The sequence below is a fragment of the Stenella coeruleoalba genome, assembly GCF_951394435.1.
Source record: "Stenella coeruleoalba genome assembly, chromosome: 11".
In the NCBI taxonomy this organism is placed as follows: domain Eukaryota; kingdom Metazoa; phylum Chordata; class Mammalia; order Artiodactyla; family Delphinidae; genus Stenella; species Stenella coeruleoalba.
In genome coordinates, this window is record NC_137157.1 from 9,013,100 (window position 1) to 9,026,719 (window position 13,620).

The window sequence follows — 13,620 nt, forward strand, 5'->3', positions numbered from 1 at the left end:
CTAATAAATACTAAAATAAATGCATAACTAGTCAAATAAAAAGTACCCGTCCGTGACCCATTTGGGAAGCACTGCAGCTTTGGGAAAGTGGGGGTGATGGGTATGAGACAGAGACCCAGAGACAAGCAGCGGGAGTGGGGGGGATGTGGTCTCCAGGTGTCAGGCTGGGCGTCACCCCTGCCTAGAATCCTGTCAGATCTGCTTCACCCTGAACTCCATGGAGGGTGGGGAGAGGGGCAGCAGAGCAGCTCAGGGGACAGGGGGTTGTGAGGGGAGGGGGCCGTACAACCTCCTGGAATGGCCGTGGCTCAGGGACCACCTGGGGGATAAAAGGCAATAAGTAACCAGCCACTGACTGCCCGAGCCCAGGAGCCCCAGGGGCAGCCCGACCAGCACAGACCAGGTGGCTTCCCTTGACCTTCAAGCATCTCATCTGCTTAATGCCTCCACCTTTCCTCTCCCTCCTGCAGCCTTGCTGCCCTCAGCCTCCTTGGGGCAAAGCCACCCGGGCCAAGGACCTCACCTGAGGCAGAGGCCCCTGCCCAGCCTTGGAGACGCCCTTCCCCCCACCCCTGCCCTAAAAAAATACGACTACTCGCCCCTGGTTTTTCTGAAGAAAGACACCTAACTGGTTGACTAAGAGAGTTTGTGTGTTCTGGGGCATCTACAAAAGACTGTCACAACAACTAGACGCTCGGGAACAAGACAGACACCCCAACACGTGGACGGGCAGGATCTTAGCAGCGTTTCTTCTTTAAAGGAAAAAAATGCACCCTGAATCCCACCTCTTCTTCTGGGCCTGTCTCCCTGGCCACGGGGCCCTCGGAGGCCTGAGAGCCCTCTCCAAGCTCCTCTCGGCCCAGGGGAGACGCCAGAAATCACAGCTGCCGACGCCCCGGCAGGACCTTCTGCCCTGGAGTGGGTCTGGCCTGGGCCCCGTCTGTGGGTCAGGCGAAAGCCCCGTCTGGGCCCGGACCCGCACTCCCCACCTTCAGCACTTTCTGGAAGTCATAAGCTCTCAGTAGAAAAAATAAATAAATATATATGTCTGTCTCTATGTATATGCATATGTATACACGTATATGCACGGGCAGGACCACGCTGAGCCCATCTGAGCCTCGGCAGCCCGGACCCTGCTCCTCCCCCAGCCCCGGCGGCTCGGCGCGGCGGCCAGGTCGCGGACGAAGTATTGCTGTCTGCCCCTGGCTCCTGAGGTAAAGAAGGTGAGACGGGGCGGGCGGGCGGCGGCCCTCATCTCCTGCCCTGGCTCGCGGCGTCCCCGGGCTGTGGCTCCCCCGGCGGCGGCTGCGGCTCGGGCGCCCAGGGGCCCCGGGCGGCGGCCGGATCGGCCTGGCACGGCGGGTCCTTGCGGCGATCGGCGGCCCAGGAGGGGCTGCGGGCCAGGCCTTGGGGCCGGGCGGCGGCGCGGGGATGGCCGGGGCCGGCGGCCAGGCTGCTGGTACTGCTGAACCTGCGCGCGGGCGGGAGGCCGGGCGGCGGGGGCGGCGGCCCGAAGAGGGAGGTGAGCGAAAGGCTGCTGAGCGTCTCCGAGTGCTCGCTGCCCGCGCCCCCGCCGGCCCGGCCGCCCGCGCCCTCCTCGTCCGACGGGTCCATGGAGTCGTGCTGGGTGCAGCCCGGGCTGGTGGAGCCCCCGCTGCTGTGGCTGCGCTGATGCGCCCGCAGCCCGCTCAGGCTGAACTGGCCCCGGCCCCGCAGGCTCGGGCGACGGCGGGCGGCTGGCGACGGGCCGGCGCGGAGCCCCGGGGCGGGCGCGGGCGGCCCCAGGGCGCGTCGCGGGCTGTCGCTCAGGGTCAGGCTGTCCTCCAGCGTGGCCTGCAGGCTGCCCGCCGAGCTGCTGCGGCTGCCCTCCAGCGACGTGTTGCTCCCCGTGGCCTGCGGGGAGGTCACAGGGGATGGGGGGCCGCCCGGTGTCCCGCAGCCCGCCCCTCCCGGTGACACGCGAGCACGCCCAGTCCTCCTTCCAAGCCCTCAGGAACTCCCTCGGATCACACGCGGCATCCCAGGCTTCCCCTTCGCCCAACCACCACCTGTCTGAGCTCCTGGGTGGCCCTCCGACCCGGCCCCCTGCCCCACCCCACTCCCCGACCCTTGGGGGACAGTCGGCGTCATCCTTCTCGGACCCCATCAGACCCTGGCCCCCCCGCGGGTGGCGTAGGCTCCGGGCTCACAGGGGGTAAAAGCCCTTGGGCCCCACCCCACCCCTCTGGGACCTCACTTCCCACCACCCTCCCCCTTGCTAACCGGGATCCTCCCGGCCCCACCCCACTGCCCTACCCCCACCCGCACCTCTGCTCTGGCTGCCGCCTGGAAAGTTCTTCCCGGCTGATACCCACCTGCTTTACCCCTCACAGCCTTCCCAGCCCCTCCGCGCCCCGGCTCCCCGCACAGCCCCCTTCCCTGTGCAGCGTTCTCCCTGGCCCGTATCACTATCAAACAGACTGTACTTTCCATGCATTTCTTTCGGTGTATCTTCTCTCCTCTCACATCCCTGCAACACACTAAACACTAAACTGTAAACCCCAGGAGGCAGGGGCTCTGTCATCGTGCCGCCCGCTGCAGCCTGCAAGCCTAGCACCAGCCGGGCGCGCAGCTGGGGTCAGCAGTCAGCGAGGGAGCAAACGGCTACCTGCCGGGGCCCTGGGGCCCGCCCTCCCTCCGCCCTCCCTCCGCCGCAGGGTGCCTCTCCCGGGGACCTGGTCCCTTCCCCCAGCACCCGCCCACAGAAGAGGGATGTCACGTCCACAGACCCTTCTGCTCTGTGCTCTGGGCCCTGTGGGTGCCCAGGTGGTGGCCCTGACCAATCCAATACAGGTGGCCCTGCAGACCAAGACCTGCCATCGCCCAGACCTGCCCCCCATCTCCATTCCTAGTAATCACACCCCAACCCCCTCAGAGCTCCACCACCCCCTGCAAAGCCTCCCAACGCCCCCTCCTCCCCATCCCCTCAAGCTACACCCCATGACCATCCTTCAGGGCCCCGCACCCCCAACACCGCGTCCGGGCCTGCCCCCCCCCCTTCTGTCCCCAGATGCCCTGGGACCCGGCTCTGCCCATTTTATCAGCCTCTAGGGCCACCTCCTCCCTCAAGTCTCAGCACTACCCCCTCACTTTCCCAAGTGCTCCCAGCACTGCCGTGCCCTGTGCCTTCGGCTGGGCCCACCCCCTCCTCCTCCACCTTGGACTTAAGGGCCCCTCAGATGTCCCCTGACAGGAGAGCTCTCAGAGCTGGGAGTGCCATACCTGCTGGCGGAGGGTGCAGTTGACGCTTGGCAACCGCAGGGAGGCCCAGGAGCCCTGCAGGGCAATCTTGGGGAGGGTCCCGGCACCAGCGGCCTTCTCCTGTCCTTTCTGGCTAGCGGCCACAGCAGGGTGGAAGAACTCGGCCGGCATGGGCAGGAGTGGGTTGGAGGCATCCGGGGAGAAGGGGCTCGGGGGCGCTGCTGGGGAGGGAGAAGAGGGAGCTGGGGAGCAGGCTCAGGCCCCTGAGGCGGGTTGGCAGGAAAGGGCCACTTAACAAACTGGCTGTGAGACCGCGGGCTCCCTCTCTGAGCCTCGGTGTCCCCTTTGTGAAAGCAAGAGAGGAACACCGAGCCTGCCCGTGTGAGTCCTGGGAGGATGGGCACTTGGCAAAGGCACAGTTTCTGGAGCCAGGCAGACCCAGGCTCAAGGCCCCCTGGGTTCCTTCCTCTGTGAAATGGGGACCAGCTGCCCACCTCGAGGAGTGGAGAGAAGGCTATAAGAGCAGGAGGCAGCTGTGGAGCTCCCAGCCCCGTGCAGAGCACTGCTCACTGTGACAGTCACCCCCCAGGTCCTGACACCCAGGAGGTCTGGCCAGGCCTGGGGGCCCCCCTAGGACAGCAGGCAGGATGGCAGACCAGACAGAGTGCTGGGGATGGGGAGGGGCAAGGAGAGGGCGAGGGGGAAATGAGAGCTGGGGCCGGTCTTCGGGGGCAACCTCTGTCCACGGTCCCCTCAGTGCCTTCCAGGATGAAGATGGAAGCCTGAGTGTCCCCAGGTAGCGGGATTCCTAATCTATGTCTTATTATGTAAGAAAAATGTTAATGAACGGTTAGGTAAAGAAGATGGGATTTCGTTGGATCAGAAAGGCTCTTGGGTCCTGTGCCCCAACTTTTGGTTCGGGAAGTCTGGGGTCTTGGCCCCTCAGCCATGATGTCCAGTCCAGAGGCCGTCAGCTTTAGGGAAGGTCCTCGGAAGTCACTCCACCCCCAGCTCCTGGAAAGCGCTCAGGGCCAGAATAGCACTTGGGGTGAGCTCAGGATCTGGGGGCCCCTCTTCTGCTGAGCTCACCCCTCTGCCCCCTTCCCCAGCCAGTGCTGTGAAGCCAGATCCCATCACCCTCCAACGGGACTGGAAGTGAAGGTAAGTCCGTGATGGACCAGTCAACTGAGTCCTCCGTCCTCTCGCCCAGAACCCAGCCACAAGCCCAAAGCGCAAACAGAGGATGCTGAGGGTGGGGCTTTGTACGAAAGGGCTGTTGAGGACAACAGGCTTTCTGTTGTTCAGCATCACCTCGTGTGACGATCTGTGGGATAAACACCTCTCGAATTCAGCTCTAGAAAAACCCTTCAATAATTAGGCAGCTTTCATTCTGCTTGACGAGCTCTGTGTGCCAACGTGTTTCCTCTTTCACCACAGCTCCTAGGACACTCAGCATGAATCTTCCACTAGCCTAGACTTCTGGTATAATTATGATCTCATTTCTATCAGGCCTGAGATTCCTATCTTTTATTATCAGTTATCCATCTCGTTCTTTCTGGACTCAATATAATAGTCTAGGCAAAAACACCAAGGAAAAAACTCAGCCCGCCCCCTCTGAAGCCAACACCCGAGATCAGGGCTGTGGGGAGCTGACGGGGCTTCCACCCCTCACCTTGGTTGCTCTCGTGTTTCAGCCAGGACCGGACGGGGTTGAATGGGATCGACTCCATCTCACACAGGAAGTTCTCCGGATCCGACGAGACAGCCGTGTTGGATAAGGGGAAGAAGCATTCACCCAGGTCCCCTACCCGCATCGGCTCAGGCGGGTCCGGCTCACCCTACAGGAAAAGGGAGGTGAAAGGGGCAGGATGGTGGAGGGGGGACAGCCTGCCACAGCTGCTTTCATGCCCTTGCTCTTCAGCCCTTTGCTTGGTCGCTCTCACTGCCTGGGATGGCCTTCTCGCCTCGGCTACCTGGCCAGCAATCATCATCTTCCAAATCCCGGGTGAAAGGGCCCCGCCTCCAGGAAGCCCTCTCTGATGTCCCAGGCAGGTAGCAGTTTCCCAGTCACTCCCCTCATGACTCTGAGATCCTTGAGGGTCTTCCTTGTCTCTGTAGCCAAGTGCCTAGTTCAGACCCTGGTCAGTAAAAAAGCCAAGTCTAGGCGGGTGAAGGCACCAGAAGCCTGGCCAAGCGGCTGCAGGGCCTCCCTGTGAGCATGACCCTGGGCAGGTCCCTTCCTGTGGCTGAGTCTCCGTTCTTACAGCCATAAACGAGAGAGTAACCCCTCCTTCTGGGGCCTGGCACCCAGAAGCTGCCAGCCTTCCTTCCTGGCACTCCCTGGGCCCTAACCCTTCTCAACCCTGCAGCCCAAGGCGACCTCTGCACAGTAAGCTCCTCAAAAGCTGCCTCAATGTCCCCTCCAAGGCAGATGAGCCCCTACGAACTGTCCTTTGAGTCCTAATAAAACAGCACCCATCTAAGCCCAACGAGGCCCTAGAAACTGTGCACCCCAACATACTGTGTGGAAAACAGTGCAGGGGTGCAGGAGATACAGGAAGGAGCTGTAGGAGCTGTCAGCTGTCAGGGAGGGGATGGGGGGCAGGGAGGGGCTGGGAAGATCCACTCCCCCCATCCCAGCCTTTCTGGAGCTGATGGAGGACAGCCCTGGGGGGCAGTGGTGCCAAACCCAGGCTGCCCCAGGAGTCAGGGGTCAGGGGGACCGAGGCTCTCTTAGGGCAGGGCCACTGCACCCCAACCTCAGGCCAGGGGCTCCCTCTCTCATCCCTGAGCTGGGGCAAGAACGACTTGGCCTTGAGGTCACAAGCCAGGTGGCACACCTCCCCTGCCCGAGTCTGCAGGATCAACATAGTGGCCCTTCCAGCCCTCCTGGCCTCCTCAGACTGACCGCCTCTAGGGCAGAGGTTGGGGACCAGCCCCAGGGCTGGCTTCCCTGCTCTGCCTTGCCCGGCTGTGTGACAGGACAAGCTAACTCACTTCTCAGAGCTCTCATGTCCTCACATGTGAAATGGAGCCACATTATCGCTGCCACACAGAGCTGGGGAATGGACACACTGAGTGCAAGTGAAGTCTGGCGCACAGTAGGTGCTTGCGCCTGTTTCAACTCTTCAGCCTTAAGGCCCCCTTGTAAGTTTGGCCCGCCAGGGACAACTCCCATTAAATGGATCAAAAACATCCAAGCTACAGTGAGTGGCCAAGGCCACTTGGATGCTGTGATTGGAGCCCTGGCTGGCCTCGTTGCTGTGTGGCTTCAGGTAAATCACTCTGCCTCTCTGTTCCCAGCCCTCATCTGATCAACAGGAGACGAGGGCCCAGCACACAGTGGGTGCCACTTAAGTGGTGAGCCAGGAAGGAACAGTGTTCCGGCACAGCAGGCAGAGGCCAGGCTCAAGGACAGACCCGCCTGCCCAGGAGCCCACTGGGCGCTCACCTTGCTGTCTCTGGGGCCAGGTGGGCAGGCTGCGGGGTCCTCCAGACTCAGGTCATCGCCAAGCAGGATGGACGAGGACCTGTCTGAGTTCAGGGAGAAGGCCTCTGTCTCGGCCAGCTGCACCTGCAGGGAGAGGCGGCAGCGTCGGGTCCCCCCTGGGGCTGGGATGGGGCAGTCCGGTCCTCCAGAAAGATGCAGGGCAGTGGTCAGAGAGGACCAGAGATCTGAGCACAGACAGCATGTCCACCTTGTGCAGGAACCCAGCCTGGGCAGGGGGTGGGAGATGACACGAGGGTGTCACAGCCTGCAGAGTGCCACGCCTGGGCTGGGCTGGAGGGCAGGTGAGCTGCCGTGAGCTGTGAACCAAAGCTGGTCTGCTTGCCCCTAGGCCAAGTGCCACTCGAGGCTGGCTGGGTCTAACTCACCCGTGGCCCTGTGCAGGCTACCCGCACGCGCAGAGGTGTTTGCAAGCCCGGAGGACCCTGGGGAATTTGAAGCCACTTCAGGTTAGGGGGGTTCCCAGGGGCTGGAACACCCCTGGGGACGAGCTCAGGGCCCCACTGGGGAGAGGGGACAGGGCCCGCCTGAGCCTGCACAAGACAGGCCCAAGGCCACTGGACGCCCTGGGATGCCCATCCGGGAAACTCCACCTGGAGTTTGTCACAGAAAAGGCAAACTGCACCAGAGGTGACACACGGGCTTCCTGCTGGCCCCAGCAGCCCACCACCAAGGTGGGCCCTTTCTGAGCACCCACTGTGTACAGACACAGAGTGGGGCCTCGCAGCTCCTGAGGCCACGCCACAGGCCTGCACTGAGCCGACGGACAGGCCAGCCCGGGCTCGGGGAGGCAGGTCTGCCACAGCCCCCGGGCAGCATCGGCCAAGTCGGCCCAGCCAGGCCTCCGCCCAGAGCCGCTCTCCCCTCCGGCTGGTCCCCCACCCCGAGGCCCCAGCTCCCTCCGGGGCTGCCACTACCTCCTGCTTGTCATGGTGACACTTCTCGCAGCTGGCCGGGGAGGAGTAGTGGTGGAAGATGGAGCCGGACAGGTTGTCGATGATGGTCAGCTCCCCCTCCAAGGAGTCCTTGATGATTAAAGAGACGCTGTCCAGCCACAGGTTCTCCTAGGCGGACGGGGACGGGGTGGGGACAGGCGGGATTATCGGCCGGGTCGGGACGGCGGGGCGGGTGGGCACAGCTGCCCTCCTGGTTCTCTGCCCGTGGCCTGGGCCCGACCCCTCATCACAGGGTCGCCCCTTCAGTGGAGCCGAGCAAGTGGGGCCCGAAACGACAGAGCTTTCTGCCCGAGGCCCCCGCCCAGCTGCCCTCCCAGCCCTCTGCGACCCCGCTGCCCTCTCCGGGCCCCGCCCACCTGGGCTGGCGAATAGCAGTTTCGGATCAGGTGGCCCTCGGCGTCGCCCGCGCTACCCGCCCCTCCCGGCCCGCGGCCAGGCACGTGTGCCCCCGGGGAGCCGGCAGGTGGCCGCGGGCCGGGGCCCAGGCCGTGGGCAATCTCCAGCTCCAGCTCAGCGTCCATCTCAGCGTCCTCCTGGGCCTCCTTGTTGCTGTCGTCCAGGTGCTTCATGAGCACGGCCACCACCACGTTGATGAGCACGAACTGGGCCGTGAGCACAAAGCTGACGAAGTACAGCGGCGACACGAACTGCAGGCTGCTCAGGCAGCTGCGCTCGTCGTGGGTGCAGTCCCGCAGGGTGTCCTGCACCCGGCGGGGCGGGGAGGCAGTGGTGAGGCCCGGGGGCCTCCAGGCGCAGGCCTCATCTCTGTCCTCACGAGCCCCTCCCCACCCAGTCCAGGCCAGACCGCGGGCCAGGGCCGAGGAGCCTGCGCTGGGTGATGGGCAGTGAGGCCAACGCCGAGCGCCTGGCACCCGGAGGAGTGGTGCCCGGAGCCCCTGGCCCTGGTCGTGGGCCCCCAGGACCCTCTGGCCCTGGGCAGAGTCCTGTCCCCTAGAATCTGAGCACTGACCCCAGAGCAGCACTTAGGGGCAGACAGAGACCCTGGCCTTATCTCCACCTCACTGTGCTTCAGGGTCCCGGGCAGGTCCCTCTGCTTCTCTGTGCCCTGCACCCCCCTCCCGCTGGGCAGGCAGAGGGCCCGGGAGCCCTGGCTGTCAGGACCCGGAACCCAGCCCAACTCTCCCTCCCCAGCCCACCCACGTGTACCTTCATGATCCCGTTCCAGTTGTCGCCAGTGGAGACCTGGAAGAGCGTGAGGAAGGCCATGCCGAAGTTCTCGAAGGTGGCATGCCGGCTCATGCCCTCACACGGGTTCTCGTCATTGCAGACTGGAAGGAGAGTGGGGTCAGCCCGGGCCGCCCTGCACTGCTGCCTCGGCCTCATCTCAGAATCCCACGACAACCTCAGAGGTGCGTGCAGACTGTGCCCAGCCCACAGATGGAGAAACTGAGGCTCAAGGAGGTGCCACACAAGCTGGGACTCAAATTCCGGTGAGCCTGGCTCCTCCCTCCACCCAGGTATCAATTCCTGAGAGAGACGATGGGGTGGGTAAGGACCAATGCCCAAGGGAGCCCCACTTTCTGGAGCCAGCCCTGTGCAGGGCTGGGCTGGATGTGGGCTGTGTTGCCCTTGGTCTGTGCCCTGGCCACTCTGCCTGCTGGGGCGGCACTGGCTCTGGATGGGCACCAGCAGGTGGAGCCAGAAGGGGCACCCCTGAGAGGCCAGACAGTTGGGGGGCCCCAAGTCGGCGGTCCACTGCACAGGCCTGGGTGTGCCTGCGGACCCAGGCTAGCGTCTCTCAAAAGTTGCTATTCACACTGGGAGGGGCACGTGGATGGCTGAGGGCCGCCCATCCATCCCCCCCCAGGCCTGCTCTGGGGGCATCTCCCCAATACAAAGACCTTGACGGGACAGTCTGGTGGGGGAGTGTGTCTCAGGCCTCCCCACCCCTGCCGAGGCCCTCCACCAGACCTGTTCCACGAAGCCCCCAAGCCCAGGCCTGCTTCAGGCGCCACGCACCCAGCTTCCCGAAGAGCTCCACTCCCAGGGCAGCGTAGATGAAGAAGAGCAGCATGAAGAGGAGGCCCAGGTTGCCCACCTGTGGGGACAGCAGGTGGGACTGGGCAGGGCCTGGGGAGGTGGCGGGCGGCAGGCTCCAGGCAAAGGACCAGCCTGAGGGTCGGGGCAGCTGTAACATTTCACCAGGCTCTGTGTCCGTGTCTGCCACCCCTGCACGACCTCCTGGAGGGCAGGCCAGGTCCGGCACAGAGCACAGGACAATAATAAAACATGTGTGGAGCCTTTGCTGTGAGAGGCCCAGTTTCAAGCACTCCACGTTCATTACTGCACACAGGGATCTATGAACTCTCTTTTACCCACATTCTTCAGGGGAAGAAACAGATGTACCGAGAGGTGAAGTACTTGCCCAGGGCCACATCGCTAATAAGTGGCAGGACTGGGATCAAGCCTAGCAGGCTGGCCCCAGGGTCCATGCACACAGTCGCTACACCTGTGTGTGGTTAGTACCATCCCACAGATGAATGGAGAGAGAGAGGAAAGGAAGGTGCAGCAATAATGCCACCTCCTCCACGAAGCCCGCCTGGATTCCTTCAGGCAGACCAGGATGCAGTCTGACAGCATGAGAGTAACTGGTGTGTCCCTGTCACTGTCTCTGCCAGTCTGGGAAGTCCTTGAGAGCAGAGACATGGCTGGATTAATTCAGATCTGCTTCCTCAGGCCAGCATGGGCCCCGGCCACAGAGCGGAGTGAACATAGGAATCATGCAAGACTGGGGGCCCCGGAAGCCTCCTGCAAACGCAGCCACCCCCATCCCACAGCTCCTGTGGGAGAAAAACATCGCAGATTCCAAACCTATTTCAAATCTATCCATAGTCCAGAGACCGCCTTTAATTCGTGTTATGGATGAGATAAGGGTCAAAAACGTTCCTGCCCTAGAAATGAAGTATCTCTAAGAACCCTCAGAAGACCCGCGTGAATAGAACCCGAGGATGTCTGCGTTAATTGCTGAAAAATAAACCACGTTAATCACAGACTCTTAATGCTTCTCTGCTGCAGACAAGGGTTTCCTTCCAATCTGTGCTACAATCACACCAACGGTGTCTAATTAAATGATTCTCATTCATTAATGAAACAAGCACTCATTGAGTACCTCTGAGGCCAGACGTGAGGCCCCGACTGCCGGAAGGAATCCGGCAGGGCCTGAGCCTCAGCGCAGCTTCCCACCCTGTGCGGGCCCAGGTCAGCATTTCTTCAACCTCACCTTTCCTACCAGCTCCCCCTCTTCCCTGCCCTCAGCATCTCCGAGTCTGCACGGCTACAGCAGCCTCCTCAACGGCCTCCCTCCCTCCAGCCTCTCCCTCAATCCATTCTCCTCACGGTCACCAGAGCAACCTTCTTAAAGGCAGCTCTGCTTGAGGCCTCCCTTATCCAGACCCTCCCGTGGCTCTCATTGCCCACGGGACAAAGCCCAGGCCTGCTGTCTTGACATCTAAGGCCTGTGTGATCCAGCCCTGCGGACCCCCTCCCAGCCTGATTCTCCACCCCGACTCCAACCACACAGAAAACAGACCCCATTTGCATATTCTGTTTCCTCTGCAGGGAAGACCCTCTCTCTGTCTTTGCCTGTTAAATGCCTCCTCCCCACCCCCAATACCCAGATCATGGGTCACCTCCTCTGAGAAGCCTTCCCTGATGCCTCCTCCCTCTGAGTGCCTGAGGCAAAGCCTGGAAGGATGGGGCTGAAGTTTCATTTTCGTATCACTTTACACAGAACCCAGGAAATGTCCAGGGTCAGCTAGCAGATGCTGAGGGGTAAGCCCCTCACCCCAATACCGCATGGTTCTTGGCACACGCGTCTCTTAAAGTATAATTACTGTCACGTGTCTCCTACTCGAGGCTGGGACCTCCTAGGCATCTCCACGTGCCCTATGCCAACTCAGTGCTGGCCTGGGAGCCACCCTAGCATGGCCAGGGGTCAGAACAAGGGGAAAGGGGTAGGGGAAGGGGCAAGGAGGCCAGGCAGGCTGGGGGCACACTCGCCACCGCCGTTTCCATCCTTAGCAGACGCTTGCCTGGCGCTTCCTGTGATCCAGGCACCGTTCAGGGCTTTTTAAGCTTGAACCACTTTAAACCTCACAACACGCCTTTGAGGTCAGCGCTGATACCATCCCCCGCTTCACAGGCAAGAAAACCAAGGCACGCGAGATTGAGTCACACACCCAGGCTCTCACCGGGGATGAGGCTTTGACCACAGGTCAAAAGGGCTTGAGTCTGGGCTCCAACCCACTTCCTGTCTACACCCTAACCCCCCAGCCCAGCACTCACCCCCCATCTCCCATGAGACAAATTCCTCTGAAGGGATTTCGTGTTAGGAAAGACCACAGCTCTCTGAACGAAGGCCCTTGCTTTCCACCCAGACCTGCTGTAAGCCGTGTCACTTTCCCTTTGCAGCTAGGCTGCTGGGAAGCTCACACCAAACTCAAGAACGGAACTCATTAACATCCCTAGCCCAGGTTCCTGAGAGGGTTAGCTTTGCTTTCACCTGCCCTGGGCTGTTAATCTTTTATCCTCATTTTTAGCATGCTGTATCCGTGCCTTTTACTTTAAGACACTTAAAGTTCCTTAAGACTAGGTGAGTCATAATGAATAAATGAATGCATATGAGGTTCACCTCAGAGTGAGGTGAGACCACACTGAGGGGAGGGGGAGCTGGGACTGCAGAATTCCGAGGAGGACGAAAGATGCACCTTCTGTGGCCCTGACCCATCCCCCCTCCGGTCACCAATGTGGGGGGCTTTCCTAACTTCCCAGGGTTCTCACCCAGGTCAGGGTTTCATGCTGTCCCCTCCTAGAATGTCATATCTGTCACCTCTCCATCCACATCACCACCTCTCCTACCAAGCCACCTTACAAGGTCAAGCTCAAAGTGCCCTGACGCCTTCCCTGATTCCCCAGTGTGAGGGCCTCTCCCCACACCGCCCTGAGGCCTCTGTCTTCCCCTCCAGGCTGGTGACTCCTCAGCGGCAGCCCAGGGTCCGGTACACAGCAGGCGTGGGCAAGCGCTTGGCGAGTCAGGGAAAAAGCAGCAGAGGGGACCCCGCCCATCTCGCAGCCCCTGGCTCACATTTGCTTCTCTGGAGGTGGGACTCTGCCCTGGCTCCGGGCAGCTCTGCAGAGAAGGGAAGTCAGGGCCCATGCGCCCCAGGGCCCCAGAGAGGGGCCACAGGAGCAGCTCTTACCTGGGGCAGGGCTTGCACCACGGTGTCCAGCAGGGCCCGCATCCCCGTGGCCATCTTCAGCAGCTTCAGCACTGTGGGCGACACCCAGCCCGGCCCACTCAGCCCGGGCCAGTGGGGACAGGCGTGTGCACGTATGTGCTCGTGTGTGAATGCAGGAGAGTGAGCAAGTGGAGGAGCGTGAAATCAAGGACGACAGCTCTGCGATGCCGTACTACAAGCACGTGGGTTCAGCTGAACAGGGCAGTGAGGCCACAATGACCGACGCGTGAGTGGCCCTGGGGTCTCTCCCTTTCCCTCTGGCTGGAGAGGGCCCCAGTATTACTGCTGAGTTTCTCCACCTGCCCCCTCACCACTTCAGAATCTGGGGGCAACATGCAGGGCAGGTGGAAGGGTGAGCATTGAGGCAGGAGGCTTTTGAAAGAAGTGTGAGGACAGCCTTGGGGAGAAAGGGAGGCTTCTGGGAGAAGGAAGAGGATTTCAAGGACAGCGCGTCCCAGGCAGTGCTGGAGAAATGCTGGTGAGGACCCAGTGTCTTCCCAGCTGCACTGGGTTCCTTTCAACCGAACCTGAGACTGGACCACAAGGACCAGGGTGTTATATGGAGGGGGTGTGCAGGGTGCAGTACAGAGCTGTCAGGACAAGGGTGCGTGTGTGCCCACGGGACGGTTGGTTGAGTGTGTGTCAAGTATGGGCTCCT

At 61.8% G+C, this 13,620-nt stretch overlaps 1 protein-coding gene across 1 annotated transcript in view; it reads right to left on the bottom strand.

The window, feature by feature from the left end:
- Positions 1–841: 841 nt before the first annotated feature.
- Positions 842–13,620, bottom strand: part of CACNA1I (calcium voltage-gated channel subunit alpha1 I) — a 103,876-nt gene continuing 91,097 nt past the window's right edge. The window contains exons 28-36 of the mRNA XM_079936273.1: positions 12,924–12,994; positions 9,685–9,763; positions 8,872–8,993; positions 8,061–8,405; positions 7,666–7,812; positions 6,692–6,814; positions 4,913–5,078; positions 3,262–3,458; positions 842–1,893 (exon numbers count right to left, since the gene is read on the bottom strand). Coding sequence (XP_079792399.1) covers positions 1,252–1,893; positions 3,262–3,458; positions 4,913–5,078; positions 6,692–6,814; positions 7,666–7,812; positions 8,061–8,405; positions 8,872–8,993; positions 9,685–9,763; positions 12,924–12,994 — 1,892 coding nt within the window. The 3' untranslated portion in view covers positions 842–1,251. The remainder of the gene's footprint in view (positions 1,894–3,261; positions 3,459–4,912; positions 5,079–6,691; positions 6,815–7,665; positions 7,813–8,060; positions 8,406–8,871; positions 8,994–9,684; positions 9,764–12,923; positions 12,995–13,620) is intronic.